General features: G+C 43.3%; 3 protein-coding genes across 3 annotated transcripts; 1 reads left to right on the top strand and 2 right to left on the bottom strand.

Moving 5' to 3' along the window:
• On the bottom strand, positions 1 to 911 carry LOC115764704. Its single transcript, XM_030707902.1, has one exon. It carries the CDS (start codon positions 893 to 895, stop codon positions 239 to 241), a length of 657 nt encoding a protein of 218 aa, XP_030563762.1. The 5' UTR covers positions 896 to 911; the 3' UTR covers positions 1 to 238.
• Positions 912 to 2,795: 1,884 nt separating this feature from the next.
• Positions 2,796 to 7,525, top strand: LOC115764735 (cyclin-G-associated kinase). Its single transcript, XM_030707948.1, has 9 exons — positions 2,796 to 3,150; positions 3,644 to 3,874; positions 3,930 to 4,069; positions 4,136 to 5,128; positions 5,190 to 5,599; positions 5,667 to 6,049; positions 6,114 to 7,114; positions 7,177 to 7,338; positions 7,400 to 7,525. Exons 1-9 carry the CDS (start codon positions 2,931 to 2,933, stop codon positions 7,508 to 7,510), a joined length of 3,651 nt encoding a protein of 1,216 aa, XP_030563808.1. The 5' UTR covers positions 2,796 to 2,930; the 3' UTR covers positions 7,511 to 7,525.
• A 5,938-nt stretch (positions 7,526 to 13,463) lies between these two features.
• LOC115764737 (guanine deaminase) lies at positions 13,464 to 15,460 on the bottom strand. Its single transcript, XM_030707952.1, has 4 exons — positions 15,273 to 15,460; positions 14,922 to 15,182; positions 14,500 to 14,654; positions 13,464 to 14,437 (listed from the first exon to the last, which is right to left on the bottom strand). Exons 1-4 carry the CDS (start codon positions 15,366 to 15,368, stop codon positions 13,615 to 13,617), a joined length of 1,335 nt encoding a protein of 444 aa, XP_030563812.1. The 5' UTR covers positions 15,369 to 15,460; the 3' UTR covers positions 13,464 to 13,614.
• Between the last annotated feature and the right edge of the window lie 97 nt (positions 15,461 to 15,557).

Genomic DNA, 15,557 nt, shown 5'->3' with positions numbered 1-15,557 from the left:
AAGCAGCCGCATCTTTCACACACACACACACACACACACACACACACACACACACGCTCACTTGGCCCAACTTTTTATTAGCAATTTTCGCAATTTTCATAGCGCTTTTTTGTTGGTGCGGCTTTTGAATAAATAGCTTTTTTTTTTAATTAACAAAATTTCACTTTTTTTTTGTTGCTTAGATTTGATATTAAACAGAATGAGCAGAGGCTGAATGTAGTTAAATGTAGTTTGTATCTTAGGCAGCATTGATTTCCAGCTTGTCATTGGTCTCCTGGTCTAATCTCAGCTGCATTGTGTCCATGCCCCAATCTCGTTCGGGCACAACTGCCACGCCCATGAAGCTCAGTTGGAGGCAATTCAATTTGTACTCGAACAGCGGCTGGAAGGCAATCTTGAATACCAGGGAAATGCATACGTATAGGCTGCGCTCGATGATGTGTATGTTGTAGAGCCGCAGGCAGGCGGACACAAAAATGGGCACCGCCAGCGGCGAACAGATGTCCGGCAGATTGCGCGGCGATATGCCGAAATTGGCCACGGAGCGATGATTCAGCTCCACGGCGAAATCCACGCTCAAGTCCCGCCGGCTGCACTTGACCAAAACGCAGAGGCCGTCTCGCATCATGCCAAAGCCCAGACCCAGACAACATTTGCAGGCGAAATCCTGGCAGGAGCAGGGCATGCCCATGGTTGGCAGCTCCACCAAATTATTGCTGATCATGCGTGCCGGCAGATATTGTCGGGGCATCAGTTGCTGACCGCTCGCTGGATTATACAGCATGAACGGCTGATAAAAGTGCTGCCCATTTTGCATGCCCTGGTACAACTGTGCGTATGCGCAATGCAGCAAGAATATCGCCGCCAGCTGGCTAAGTGGCGCAAGGCAACCCATTCTATTGACGACTCACGAGGTTGTGCTCCACTTGACGTACTGAACTGTCCAGTTGGAGGCTGCCTGAAAAGCTGTGGGTTTTTCTAGCTTTTCCCGCACAATTGTCCAAACAAAATGTGTGTGTGTGTGTGTTTGCTCAGCTCGCCCCCAATTCATATCAACTACTTTATTCTAGCAGCTAAATGGCGTGGAAAATATGATATATATTAATTTTAATTATTTGCAGTCGGCAAAACGCGCGTTAAATGTGTCAATGCCGGCCGATAGGGCCCAAAGGCTGCAGTTGGCTAATTAATCAACATTATTTTAGTTTTCCATGACATGGTGCGATTGTTTAGTTGGGCGTTTGTTACGTCTGCTAGAAATGCAAATGTAACTAAATTGCACACCTGACACTTTTAAATGTGTCAAAATTACATGAGACGCTCAATTTACGCAAGCAACACGCAGCTTGCTAACAACAACAACAACAACAACAACAACAAAGGTAACAAAGGTAACAACAACAAAATGAAATTGTCATCGGCATCGCAATCCGTAACGTACTATGCTTTCAAGCGGACAGACACAATATTGTGCCGTAAATGGCTTTTAAAATCGTATTTGGTCTTTCTTGATTTTGTCATGCATTTCACATTTATTTGCCAGCCACAATAACCGAAATAAAGGTAAGAGTTTGTAATTTTTTCAAGTGATTTTTTTTTAAAGTCGGTTTCAAAACACGACGGAAATCGAAATTAAAAACTGTTTTAGCAGTTAAATATGTGCATAGATAACTTTATTTGAGAAATGTTTGGGACAACCTTGTATTGGTTCAAAGCCACCCAAATGTGGTTGGAAATTTTTGTTATTTACCCTATGTAAGTATACATAATTATGACTAATTTATGTCTTGGCTAAGATGCGGGCGTTGCTCCACCCGCAAGGTTATCGAAGAAGCCACAATTTGGAAAATATTATTGGAAGGCCAAACACCCCAAAATAAATATAATTTTGGAGTTAATAAGTATGGCCCTTGAAAAAAGACACTGACTTAAGTCGAGCTCTTTCCCATCAATATATATTATATACGACAGATTCCAGCTGGTTTACAGCTAATATTCTTATTAGAATGCCGCTACAAAGGGCCTTAACATGATTACTCCACACTTTACATATGACTCCACGTCTTACAGCAAGATATTTACTGCAGTTCGTTCACTCTGTTACATTACTTAGAAGCATGCTTATTTGCATTTTTTGGTTGGATAAATCAAGTTGTTTAATAAAATGGCATACTGTTACTGATATGTACACAACTATAACCATTTTCAAGAGACCTTCAATAACGTCAAATCTTGAAACCTCAAAAATAATCAAACTCATACCAATAACCTCTGTAGGGGGTATTATAATTTTATCCTGAAATTTATAACACATGTAAGAATACAATTAGAATACATAATATTATGTAAAAATTGTTGATCAGTGTCAATAGCCGAGTCGTTGTAGCCATGCTCGTTTGACTAGTCTCTCATTTTCGAACTACTATTTCATAAAGCTCCCATCAAGTATTGTTAGTTTCACTATGCACCTTATGTAAAGTCAAATTATCAAAATTGGACTACTGTATCATACCAAACATTTATATTCTGTAAAATATTTTTGCTAAGCTCAACAATCAACAAAACCCTCAGCGTTTAGTATAAAGGCTTAAATTTGAAGTGCCGAAGATCTCCTTCTTTCAAGCTGAAATTTAAATGTAAGTAACGGCAGTAATGCTGCAACCGCTGTTATTAACAGTTCAGCAAATGTACAATTGTGTGCGCTGTTAAGTGCACTGTTAAATGAACAGCTGACCATTTTTGTCCGTCCAACTCAGCAAAAAAAATACCAGAACCGAACTAATAAATACCAAACCAACGCAGCAATTTTTGTTGTGTCCGCAGCGAAAATGTTTAAACTCGGTTAAAATAACACAAGCAATATATAATTAGCTCGCGGTTTAGCAATCAAACAGTTTGATCTAAAACAAACCATTGTTAGTCTGAGTAATATGGGCGATTTCTTCAAGTCGCTGAACTTCAACTACTTTAACACCACATCCAGCTTGAGCGATGCTGGTGGCAATGGTGAAAGAGGAGGAGGCGGAGGAAGTGGAGGAGGAGGTGCCAGCAATGCCACAGCCAATAGTGGCAGCCTGGACAATGATTACGTTGGGCAATGCCTGGAGATATCTGGCCAAAAGCTGCGCACAAAATGTGTCATAGCCGAAGGTTAGCAAGAATTCAACAAATTACAAACTGCAAGGGCATAAAAATCAATAGGCAATGGAGTCCAAAAAGGGACTGCATTCGTCAGACATTTTATAATTACACTCAAAACTGGCGTTAATGACACCTCAACGTCAGCTGAGGTCTCTTTTTGTTGCGCTTTCTGATTTTCGCATTGAAACAGAATGGAAAACTTGTTGCTTTGTTAACGAGCATCGAGAGATGTTCATGTTCGTGCTGCATTTGTATTGGTGACCAAGTTGTCAGCGAAGAAGTTCAAACGTTCTTCGCCATGTTCTCTTGACCCAGCATGACTCATGTTGCCACACACTCACACACACACACGAACTCGCACAATAATTACTCCCAGAATTTGTGCTACATAAACAATGCATATTTAATTATATAAATGTGTGGTTCGGATCATTGCTGGAATTGAACGCCCCCGCTTATCAGTGTGTTTTTGTTATCAAACATTTCCCCGTTCTCTTTGCAGGCGGCTATGCGTTTGTGTACGTCGCGCAAGATGTAAAAACTGGCACGGAGTACGCCCTCAAGCGGCTGATCGCCGCCGATCAGCAGGCCTGCCGCGCCATCAACAATGAGATTAGCGTGCACAAGCAACTATCTGGACATGGCAACATTGTCACTTGCATCGGCTCCAGCTGCATTGCTCCAACGTCGCAGCAGGGTGCACAATTCCTGCTGCTAACCGAACTCTGCAAGGGTAAGTGATGGCTTGCTGGTATCGATTCTATCTCATATATGCATATGTTCCACAGGTGGCTCCTTGGTGGACTGTTTTAGGGCGGAGAATGTGGCGTTCGATCCGCCCGTTGTCCTGCGCATATTCTATCAAATGGCTCGCGCCGTTGCCCACATGCATACACAGTCGCCGCCCATAGCACATCGTGATATAAAGGTAATCCTGGATTGGATGAATAATTGGATTAAGCAATGTTTAAATCTTTGTCTTATTTGCCATCAGATTGAAAATTTCCTTATTGGCAATGATAAGCAAATCAAACTTTGCGACTTTGGCTCGGCCAGCAAGGAGCTGCTGGCGCCCACATTTGAATGGAGCGCACAGCAGCGCAACATGCTCGAGGACCAGCTGAATACGGTGACAACGCCCATGTATAGGGCGCCCGAAATGCTGGACACCTGGTCGAACTATCCGATCGGTCCCAAGGCGGATATTTGGGCGCTGGGCTGCATTCTATATTTCCTGTGCTATCAAAAGCATCCGTACGAGGATGGCGGCAAGCTGCGCATCATCAATGCCAACTATATTATGCCACCGGACTCTCGTTATCATTGCTTCCGAGAGATTATAAAGGGCTGCTTTAAGGTGAATCCAGCCGAGCGTTACGACATCTCGATGGTGCTGGAGCGCTTGGCGGCCATTGCCGAGACGCACAACTGGTCACTCAAGGGACCATTGGATTTGCGCGGCATGCCCATTGAAACGTCGTCAGCTGAGAGCCCGGCGAGAAGTGTGCCCGAAGTGAGCCAATCCGAGTTCTATTGTGACAATCCAAATCCGACGGCCACGCCCTCAACATCTGCGCATATGCCACAAGCTGCGGGCGCTGGCTCGAGTTCTGCGTCCAGCCATGGCAACGGGAGCTTGCTTTCCTCGTTGCGCGGTGGTGCGGGCACTCTGTTCAAAAACCTGAAGGACACCTCAACCAAGGTGATGCAAACCATGCAGCAGTCCATTGCACGCAACGATCTGGATATAAGTCACATCACTTCGCGTATTCTGGTTATGCCCTGCCCCTCGGATGGCTTTGAGTCCACATACAAGACGAACAACATTGAAGATGTGCGTCTGTCGTTGGAGAGTCGCTTTGCGCCGCAAAAGATAAGCATTTATAACTTTGGAGCACGGACTGTGCCCCGCCTGCCGCCGCCAGTGCGCACCGTGGAGGCGGGCTCTGTTTACGGTTGCCCACAGGCGCATGCACCCAATCTGCAGGTAAGTGTGCAGACACACTTTTGCGCCTTACCTTTACAATTAACACCTGTCGTATTTGCAGGGCCTGTTCACTGTCTCGGCGGATATGTACAACTTCCTAAATGCAGATCCCAAATCTGTTGTCATTGTGCAAACGGGCGACTCCGGCGGCTGCACAGCAGCCACTGTCATTTGCGCTCTGCTCATGTACGCCGATCTGCTGCACGAGCCGGAGGATGCGGTGCAGGTGTTTGCTGTTAAACGTCACACCATCAATTTGCGCGCCTCCGAGTTTCGTTATCTATACTATTTTGGCGATATATTACGTCCGACACCTCTGTTGCCGCACTACAAAAACATCAACCTAGTTTCAATTAGCTGCCAGCCCGTGCCGCGCATGACAAAGGCGCGTGATGGCTGCCGCATTTACATGGAGGTTTACTGCAACGAGAAGCTGCTGCTCACCACGTTGCAGGAATACGAGAAAATGCGGTAAGTGATGCACCTTAGTTATATTATTTTTCATACTGTTGACTAACTTTTCTCCTTTCCTCTGCAGCTTATACCTCGCGGGTCCTGGCAAAATTGTTTTGCCCATCAATTTAACAGTTTGCGGCGATTTGACTGTGGTTTTGTACCATGCGCGAAATGCGCTAAAGGGCATGGTGCGTCCACAGGGCCTCAAGATTTGTCAGTTCCAAATTAACACTGGCTTTGTGCCCGAGCCGGAGACACTAATTACGTTCAACGCTCATGATCTCGATGATCTGCCTGATCCAGAGCAGGTGCCGCCAAACTTTTGTGTATCGCTCTCGTTGAGCGTTACGGAAACGGAGACTCTGCCCAGCCACAAGCCGCCGTGGCTGCCAGCCAAGGCCAAGCGTGCTGCGCAAAATCTATTTAGCTCCGATTTGGAGTATGTCGAGATGCTGGATAATTTTGGTAAGCACCCGCCCAGCTTCAGCTTCATCAAGATCTATTTGATTAAAATCTCTCTGGCTTGCAGTAACCAAACCCACGACACAATCCTCACCGCCACCGTCTGTTACAAAGCCGGAGCGATCTAGCTCACCGCTGGTGCTACCCGATGTCACGGAAATTGCTCATGATGCACCGGCAGCAATGCCAGAACCCTCGCCGCCCATCGACTTGCTCAATCTGAATCAGCAGCCAAGTGCAGGCGCCTCGGCGGCTGCTGCTGATCCGCTGGCAAGCGCCATGCCCAGCTCAGATGCCAGCTTCGATCTGTTGGGCGCCTTTGGAGATGATGACTCCACGGGCATTGGATCAGCACCCATTCCGGATGTGCTGCCGCCGCCACAAGCAGCGCCACAGCCCAAAATCAATTCAGATCTTTTTGATATATTCGGCTCTATTGATCAGAGCGGTGGGATCGGCCCGACCAACCTGAAACCAACCACTAGCACAAACCTGCCACCTTTTATGGGCTCGGTACCTACCTTTGTGACGACACCGGCTGCACCCAGAAAGGAACCATCGCCTACGCAACCACAAAAACCTTTAGATCCATTTGCTGATCTTGCCAATCTGGCTTCGGATCTGAACTTAAACTTCAACCGTAGCACGCTTGGTGCCAAGTCGGCGGGCAACACGCCCGTTGGTCAGAGTCCGCAGGCCACACAATACACGAGTCCTACGCACAAACCTGCCCCGAGTCAACCACAGACTCAAGCTCAGGCACAAGCGAAACCTCAACCGCAGGCACAGCCCGCGTTTGCCAGGACCCCACCGCAGCCGCAACCGCAACCCCAGGCCGGCCAGTCGCGTCCCGACTACAGCCGCACCCACTTTGATGCGCCAAAGTCTTCGCAACAGACGGCTGCTGGAGGTGGTCCCAAGAGCTCAGACATTTTTGCAGATATTCTGGGACAACAGGGCTACTCGTTTGGCAGCAAAATGAATCAGGGTCCACGCTCCATCAACGAAATGCGCAAAGAGGAGCTGGTCAAGGATATGGATCCCAAGAAAGTGCGCATAATGGAATGGGTAAGCGTATAACTATTAACTTAAACTTAGCATTAATATATTGATTAATGTTGGACTTACAGACCGATGGCAAGAAGAACAACATACGCGCCTTGCTCTGTTCCATGCATACGGTGCTCTGGGAGAATGCCAAATGGCAGCGCTGCGAAATGTCCACCATGGTTACGCCGGCTGAGGTAAAGAAGGCCTATCGACGTGCCTGCCTGGCCGTGCATCCCGATAAAGTATGTGAACTGATTAAAAGTCGAAAAGTATTTAAATTTCTATATATATAAATATTTACAGCATAATGGGACCGAGCACGAGGAAATAGCCAAGCTCATTTTTATTGAATTAAATAATGCTTGGACGGATTTTGAGAACGATGCCACGCAGCAAAACATGTTCAATGCATAAAATGCGTCCTTAAACTATAATATGTACACATATACATATATAGTTTTAACACAATCCTTCTATTAGCTAAAACTAGTATAAAGCCATTTAAGAGTTTAAGCTTTAATGTGTAAAGTAAAAGTATTTGTGTATGCCGCATAAGGCATACGCATTTTAGTTAGCCCAAAATGAATCCGATTTGAAATTCTAAAATATCTACGGACAATTTACTTAATTTTGTAATTAAATCTTATGCGCCCACATTCCCATGTATGCCCATATTACGAGCATACAAGAAAAACTGTATTCAATACACGGAGATAGTGTGTGCAGCAGATAATACAATTTAAGGATCTGACGATGATCCAGATCCTTAAAGCAGTTTTATCTGTGCATGCTATAGCTATTATTTGTCTGACTAACGATTCGATATATACTCAATCAACAGCTCAATTATAATTGGCGTTCAAAACAAAAATGACCTGTTCCCAACCCAATATGTGATTATAAACACGCCTATGCAGATATGGAAACTGAATAAGTTTATATAACTAAATATATATATATATGTCGTGTATCCAATAAATTATTGTGAGTATTATTTTGAATGCTAACGATTAAGTGTTAGTAAGAATCAGAGAATTTGACAGAAGGTACTGCTATTTAACATAACTGTCCTACTTGTATTAGGGTTGCTACTGAAAGCATGGTGTGAGACAAAAAAGATAGTCTCTGCCGAGCATGGCCCGAGTGTGTTGTATAACGTCCAGTTTGCTATAGTGTTGAATGTTCACTAACAGTACTAAAAGTCAGAGAAGAATATAGAATGACAAGAACATGAGTAGTATGCTCGAGGACGATGAAAATTATTCATTCTAAAAGTGGAAGTCATAGAGAACAGACGTGCTCGCTCCTAAAAATATAATTATTTTGTGACTATAACGACACTCGGGACTTGCTGTGCTGCCAGTATGCCTAATTGCAAAGAAAGTGATTTCTCTGTTCCGACATCAGAAGTGGGATCAGGCGATGCCCCTCCACGAGGCAATTCTGACGATTCGTGGCGTCAGCTTTTGGAATCTCAAAATCGAAATATTCTTGAGATTATTAAAGCAATGCAGATGTCAAATTCAGCATCCTCAACAAAGAAGAGCATCTCGTTGCCAAAGTTCAACCCGGACATTGCAGGCGCAGATGCAAATGCCTGGTGCAAAACTGTAGACATAATACTTGACGATAATCCTATTGAGGGCAGTACACTGGTGATGACCCTCAGCGGCTCCCTAGAAGGAAGCGCCTCGCCCTGGCTTTCTCAAATATGCTATACTGGAATGAACTGGCAAAATTTTAAGGAATTGTTTTTGCAACGTTTCGTGGGAATGGAAACATCGGCGGCAACTTTAATGAACATTTTTAATGGCCGACCGAATGATGGCGAATGCCTCTCCGTATATGCGAGCCGTCTTGTGACGTCACTTTTATCCAAATGGAAGACAGCGAACATGGAGGAAATTGCAGTCTCAGTTGTTTTGGCACATACATCGAAAATCGACAAAAGTCTGCAACGTATGTTATATACGACTAATATTAAAAGTCAAGACGAGATGCAACAGCATCTGAAGGCCTATGCTTATGGAAGGTCAAATGGAGGTCTACAGCCAAATATCCCAATGGAACCAGATCGCAAGAGATCGAAAACATATGGCATTAAATGTCATCATTGTGGAAACCTCGGACACAAAATGGTCGAATGTCGCAAGAGGAAGTATGAAGAAGGCAACGTGTCAAAAAACTCAGCATTACCTAAAGTTCGATCTGCCGTTACCTGCTTCAAATGTGGCGATGCTGGCCACATTGCGTCTTCATGTACGAAAGGAGTTTCTACGAGCGGTGTTGGATCACATGAGAAGCGTATAAACATCTGTTGTGTGTCCGAGCCAAAAGGAATCCTGCGTCAATCTGGTGAGTTCGTTCCATTTTGTTTTGACTCTGGAGCGGAATGTACGCTCATCAGAGAGAGTTGGGCCGAGAAATTTTCCGGAAAAAGAATTAATAATTTGATAGTTTTGAGGGGTATTGGAGAAAATCCTGTGTATAGCACTATGCAAATCTTGGCTACTGTTAAAATTGATCAGTACTCCTTAGAAATATTATTTCATGTAATAATGGATAAGTTTTTGAAATACGATGTATTGATAGGCCGTGATATACTCGGATTAGGCTTTGGAGTCTCCATCGAGGCCGACAAATTTGAAATGTACAAAACCAAAACTGTTGATGTACTAATAAAAGTGCCAGATATAAGTTACGTAGAGCATCTGAATAACGATAGAGCATTAAGCAACACTGATAAGAATCGTCTGCTAGAATTATTGCAAAACTATGCTGATAAATTTATTGAGGGTATTCCTCAAACGCGAGTGACTACGGGTGAACTTGAAATCCGCCTGCTTGACCCAAATAAAACTGTACAAAGGCGTCCGTATAGGTTAAGCATAGAAGAAAAAGAAGTCGTGCGAAATAAAGTAAAAGAATTGTTAGACGCAAACGTTATACGTCCTAGTTGCTCTCCATTTGCAAGCCCAATGCTGATGGTAAGAAAGAAAAATGGAACCGATCGACTATGTGTCGATTATCGGGAACTGAATGCTAATACGGTCGCTGACAAATATCCGCTGCCTTTGATTTCTGATCAAATTAATAGACTGAGTGAAGGCAAATATTTCTCCAGTTTAGACATGGCAAGTGGTTTTTACCAAGTTCCAATACACCCAGACTCTATCGAGCGCACTGCTTTTGTCACGCCAGAAGGACAGTATGAATTTTTGGCCATGCCTTTTGGATTAAAAAATGCTTCCTCGATTTTCCAGCGCGCAATCGTGAGAGCATTGGGTGATTTGGCTCAAACGTATGCCATCGTCTATATAGATGACGTGTTAATTCTAGCGAAGACAAAGGAAGAGGCACTTGAAAGGCTACAAACGGTCTTGGAAAACTTGTCTAGAGCTGGATTCTCATTTAACATTACAAAATGCTCGTTCTTGAAAACAAGCATAGAATATTTAGGATACTTGGTTGAAGCGGGTCAAATTCGACCAAATCCACGCAAGATACAAGCGTTGGCCGAATTACCGTCACCGCAGTCAGTAACGCAGGTGCGACAATTCATAGGCCTAGCCTCGTATTTTAGGCAATTCGTACCAAAATTTTCTGAGCAGATGAAAGCTTTATATAATCTCACCTCCAAAAATAATAAATTTGTCTGGAAGCCGGAATATGAGGAAATTCGTCAAAAAATCGTATCAATTTTGACTAATGACTCCGTTTTGACAATTTTCGATCCACTAAAGCCAATGGAATTACATACAGACGCAAGTTCTATTGGATATGGTGCTATTTTAATGCACAAGATAGAAAATAGACCCAGAGTCATTGAATATTACAGCAAATGTACGACAATGGCTGAAGCAAAATATCATTCATACGAGCTTGAGACCCTCGCAGTTTACAACGCAGTAAGACACTTCCGCCATTATTTACATGGTCAAAAATTTATTGTGCATACAGATTGCAACTCCCTGAAAGCAAGTATCAAAAAAATTAACCTTACCCCAAGGGTACATAGATGGTGGGCATATCTGCAATCATTTGATTTCAGCATTGAATACAGGAAGGGAGAACGCATGTTACATGCTGATTTTTTCTCGCGCAATCCGTTGCCTACTGATTATAAATCCTCAGCGAAAACGATTGAAATGCACATAAACCTAGCTGAGATAACCGACGATTGGCTTCTAGCCGAACAGCAACGAGATTCTGACATTGCTTCCATAACCTTAAAATTGCGAAACCATAAGATGGGAGAAGCTATCTCAGCGTCGTACGAATTGAGAGCAGGAGTATTATATCGAAGGATTCAAAGAAATGACAGCACAAAATGTTTGCCTGTAATACCTAGAGCCTTTAGATGGTCAGTCATTAACAATGTTCACGAAGCCATAATGCATTTAGGGTGGAAGAAAACTCTAGACAAAATGTATGCCAACTACTGGTTCGAGAAGATGTCTAAGTATGTGAAAAAGTTTGTAGAAAATTGCATTACCTGTAGAGTGTCAAAACCACCATCTGGTAAGCCACAAATAGAAATGCACCCGATTCCTAAAGATGACATACCCTGGCACACTGTGCATATTGATATAACCGGAAAATTAAGTGGCAAAAACGACTTAAAAGAGTACATCATAGTTCAAGTTGATGCATTCACAAAATTTGTTCACCTTCAACATACGCTGAACCTTAATACGGAAAACTGCATTAAGGCAGTCAAAGAAACTGTTGCACTATTCGGAGTGCCGGCACGCATCATAGCTGATCAGGGTAGATGTTTTGCTAGCACAAGGTTTAGGGAATTTTGTTCTTCGCAGAAGATAGGTTTACACCTGATTGCGACGGGCGCCAGTCGAGCAAACGGCCAAGTAGAGCGTGTCATGAGCACCTTGAAGAGCATGCTCACAGCGGTTGAGAGTAGTCAGCGATCCTGGCAAGACGCTTTAAAAGACATACAGCTGGCAATAAATTGCACGACAAATCGTGTAACGAAATATAGTCCGTTAGAATTGCTAATCGGTAAAGAGGCAAGGCCGTTAGGAATGATAACAATATCAGATGAAAAAACAATTGATAAAGATTTAATAAGAGCACAAGCGAAAGATAACATGGTGAATAACGCTAAATATGATAAGGCTAGGTTTGATAAAAATAAAACAAAAATTGTAAAATATAAGCTTGGTGATCATGTCCTACTCAAGAGGGAAGAACGAAATCAAACGAAGTTAGATCCCAAGTTTAAGGGACCTTTTGAGATAATCGAAATACTTGATGGAGACAGATATTTATTAAAGTCATTGACGAGTAAGCGCACGTTTAAGTATGCACATGAGTATTTGCGAGCTTTTCCAAGCAACAATGTATCGGAGGAGTTGATAGATTTGAGAGATGATGAGTGTGACAATGTTGAGGACATTGCTCAAGACACTGTGGCACTAAGAGAGAGTGCGGTTGGGCTCATACACGATGGCTAAGACCGCACCATAATACTCACGCCGTGCACAAGTGCTCGATCATGGCGTGCTGAAGCGGGTGATATTATGGCGGGGGTCAGAGGTTGAAAGACCTGTATGGATCCGCTCCATGTTATCGTTGCTGGGCAGCAAGAGCCTATAGACGTGTGATGACAGAACAACAACAAAAAAAAAAAAAAAAAAAAAAATAAAAAAATAAAACCTACAATGACCGATGATACTGCTGTTTGTAAAGCTATTCTTAAAGTAAAGTAATGACTAATAAATTTTACCCAACAATTTTGACTATGGCATGATCTAAGCGAAATGTACACACGAGGACGTGTGAAATGTCAGGAAGGCCGTGTCGTGTATCCAATAAATTATTGTGAGTATTATTTTGAATGCTAACGATTAAGTGTTAGTAAGAATCAGAGAATTTGACAGAAGGTACTGCTATTTAACATAACTGTCCTACTTGTATTAGGGTTGCTACTGAAAGCATGGTGTGAGACAAAAAAGATAGTCTCTGCCGAGCATGGCCCGAGTGTGTTGTATAACGTCCAGTTTGCTATAGTGTTGAATGTTCACTAACAGTACTAAAAGTCAGAGAAGAATATAGAATGACAAGAACATGAGTAGTATGCTCGAGGACGATGAAAATTATTCATTCTAAAAGTGGAAGTCATAGAGAACAGACGTGCTCGCTCCTAAAAATATAATTATTTTGTGACTATAACGACACTCGGGACTTGCTGTGCTGCCAGTATGCCTAATTGCAAAGAAAGTGATTTCTCTGTTCCGACATATATATACATATATAAATACGAGTACATATATAACTGTTTGTAAAAATTAATGATTATGTGTGGTAGACCAATCCAACTATACTAAATAGAATGTAAAAGCTTTGATTTATTGTTAACCCAAAACAAACCCTTTTATTTTCAGCATTTAAATCGAAATCCATACATAATACACAAAGCTAAGTAATAAATTCTCTATGCATTTCTCTGTGAAGTGGTACTGTTAGAACGGATTCTTTTCTTATTGGGATTATCCTTTTCAACCCTTGACCCGCTTGCCAGCCACAAATACGGCTGTTATGTTGCGATCGTCGGCAGTAAAGATAAATTTCTCCAATAGCTCGTCTACGGTGAGCGTACGATGTGGTTTCTCCAGCACGCTTACGTCCACCAGAAGAGCATCGAAATCTTTGCCAACAGCAAAGTTTCCGGTTATGTGATCCAGTGCCAATGCCTTAGCCCCACCCAAGGTGGCCAAATAGAAAGCCTGTTTGTAGGACAACTGCTGGTAGTCGTTATCCTGCACTTTGGCTGTGCCCGTGCCGCAAATGTGCTGCTTCTTGAAAAACTCCAGATGCTTGGAAACATCCAAAGTCCGCTGTATGGCATTCAGAATCGATATGGAATTTCCTCCAGCCACATCAGTTCCTAGGCCCACATTTACACCCGCTTTGATAAGACGTTGTACATCGCACAGGCCCGAATTAAGATTCGTATTGGAAGCAGGACAATGTATAATGGCGGTTCCACGCTCTCGAAGCAATGCGATTTCGTCATCCTCCAGATGCACACCGTGCGCCATGACAGTCTTTTTGGTCAACAGTCCTGCATCATCATAGGCGCCTGCATAGCTGGTTCTAAAAATATCCTTCACCACTTGAATCTCTTCCAGATTCTCGCTAATGTGACTCTGCACATGCACATCCTGGCTCCTGGCTATGTCGCCCAGTCGCTGCAACAGCTCCTTGCTGCAGCTAAGCGCAAAACGCGGCGTTATTGTGGGCAGCACCAGGGGATTCCCCAGCTTGCGTATTGCCGCAACAAATTCCTCGGTGCCCTCAACCGCTACATTCGTCGATTCTCTGCAAGCAAATAATAATTATCTCAATTGATCTCAATCAATTGTGATGCTTCAGATGCTCACACATAGTAGTCGGGACTGTTGCAATTGGAGCAGACCTTGCCAATCAATGCCCGCTGACCCTGACGTGCCGCTTCCTTGGCTAAAATCAGCGTGGAACTCAAGTCGTTGGTGGCAAAATAGGAGGCCAATGTGGTGCCGCAGCGTAGCGTAGCTTCCTATAGAGTATTAAGTTATCAGCTGCTGATGTAACTGAGCACACATCTAAGCATGTCTTGTGTGTGAGTGTGTGTGTGAGAGAGAGAGAGAGAGAGTGAGAGCCGAATGTTCAAGATCGGCAAGTGCATTCGTGTGTGTGTGTGCTTGAGAGTGAGAAGTCATGTGTGTGAGTGTGCGTGTGTTTGTGTGTGTGTGGAAACGTGCCATATGATAAGAATCTAACTATGAATATAAGCGAAAAATAATTATATTTAACCGTATCTTACGACAACAGCCCTGTAGATCTCCAGCGCAAATTCTTGGTCAACATATTTGGCTTCAGTGGGAAATGTGTACTTATTTAGCCAGTCCAGCAGAGGAACGCTCATGCCCAGGCCAATTTGGGCATATTGGGGGGCATGAATGTGTGCGTCACAAAAGCCGGGAGAGAGAAACTGAAATTCCGACAAGCGCACTTCGGCTACTGATTTGGGATCGATCTTTGCGGTCGCCAACCAATTCTGGTAATCATTGCCAATGCCAATTATCTAAAGGGGAACATTTAATCAATAACTATTCCAAGGAGAATCAAATCTTATAACGCAACGTATTTAATTACGTTTTTAATATTTACATACCTTTCCATCGTCAACAGCAATGAAGCCTTGCTTAAAAGACTCAAATTCATCAAAAGATTTGGTGTGCACAATAGTTCCGCAATATACGATAGGCATGTTTACTTAGCAACGTGTTCCTCAAGACGATCCGAAACTATGCCTGATAAACAAGTATTTAAATTGTTTGCAGCAGTCTTTTTGTAATCCAAACAAGTTGGCAGCACCAATTGAAAGCTGCTATGCTGAATGGTGAATATAGGTTTTGGCGGGTTAATTGATTTTGATTAAAGTTGAACTGGCTTATGT

Source organism: Drosophila novamexicana, unplaced genomic scaffold, assembly GCF_003285875.2.
Source record: "Drosophila novamexicana strain 15010-1031.04,08,12 unplaced genomic scaffold, DnovRS2.1 tig00000870-arrow-arrow-pilon, whole genome shotgun sequence".
NCBI classification, from domain to species: Eukaryota; Metazoa; Arthropoda; class Insecta; order Diptera; family Drosophilidae; genus Drosophila; species Drosophila novamexicana.
The sequence above is the reverse complement of the archived record's forward strand: the minus strand, read 5'-3'. Positions and strand labels throughout refer to the sequence as shown.

Coding starts and splice junctions, on each gene's coding strand:
- LOC115764704 (XM_030707902.1), bottom strand. CDS start 895: ATGGGTTGCCTTGCGCCACTTAGCCAGCTGGCGGCGATATTCTTGCTG.
- LOC115764735 (XM_030707948.1), top strand. CDS start 2,931: ATGGGCGATTTCTTCAAGTCGCTGAACTTCAACTACTTTAACACCACA. Junction 4,070..4,135: donor TAGCACATCGTGATATAAAG/GTAATCCTGGAT, acceptor ATTTGCCATCAG/ATTGAAAATTTCCTTATTGG. Junction 7,115..7,176: donor AAGTGCGCATAATGGAATGG/GTAAGCGTATAA, acceptor TTGGACTTACAG/ACCGATGGCAAGAAGAACAA.
- LOC115764737 (XM_030707952.1), bottom strand. CDS start 15,368: ATGCCTATCGTATATTGCGGAACTATTGTGCACACCAAATCTTTTGAT. Junction 15,183..15,272: donor TTGCTGTTGACGATGGAAAG/GTATGTAAATAT, acceptor GTTCCCCTTTAG/ATAATTGGCATTGGCAATGA. Junction 14,655..14,921: donor AGATCTACAGGGCTGTTGTC/GTAAGATACGGT, acceptor AATACTCTATAG/GAAGCTACGCTACGCTGCGG.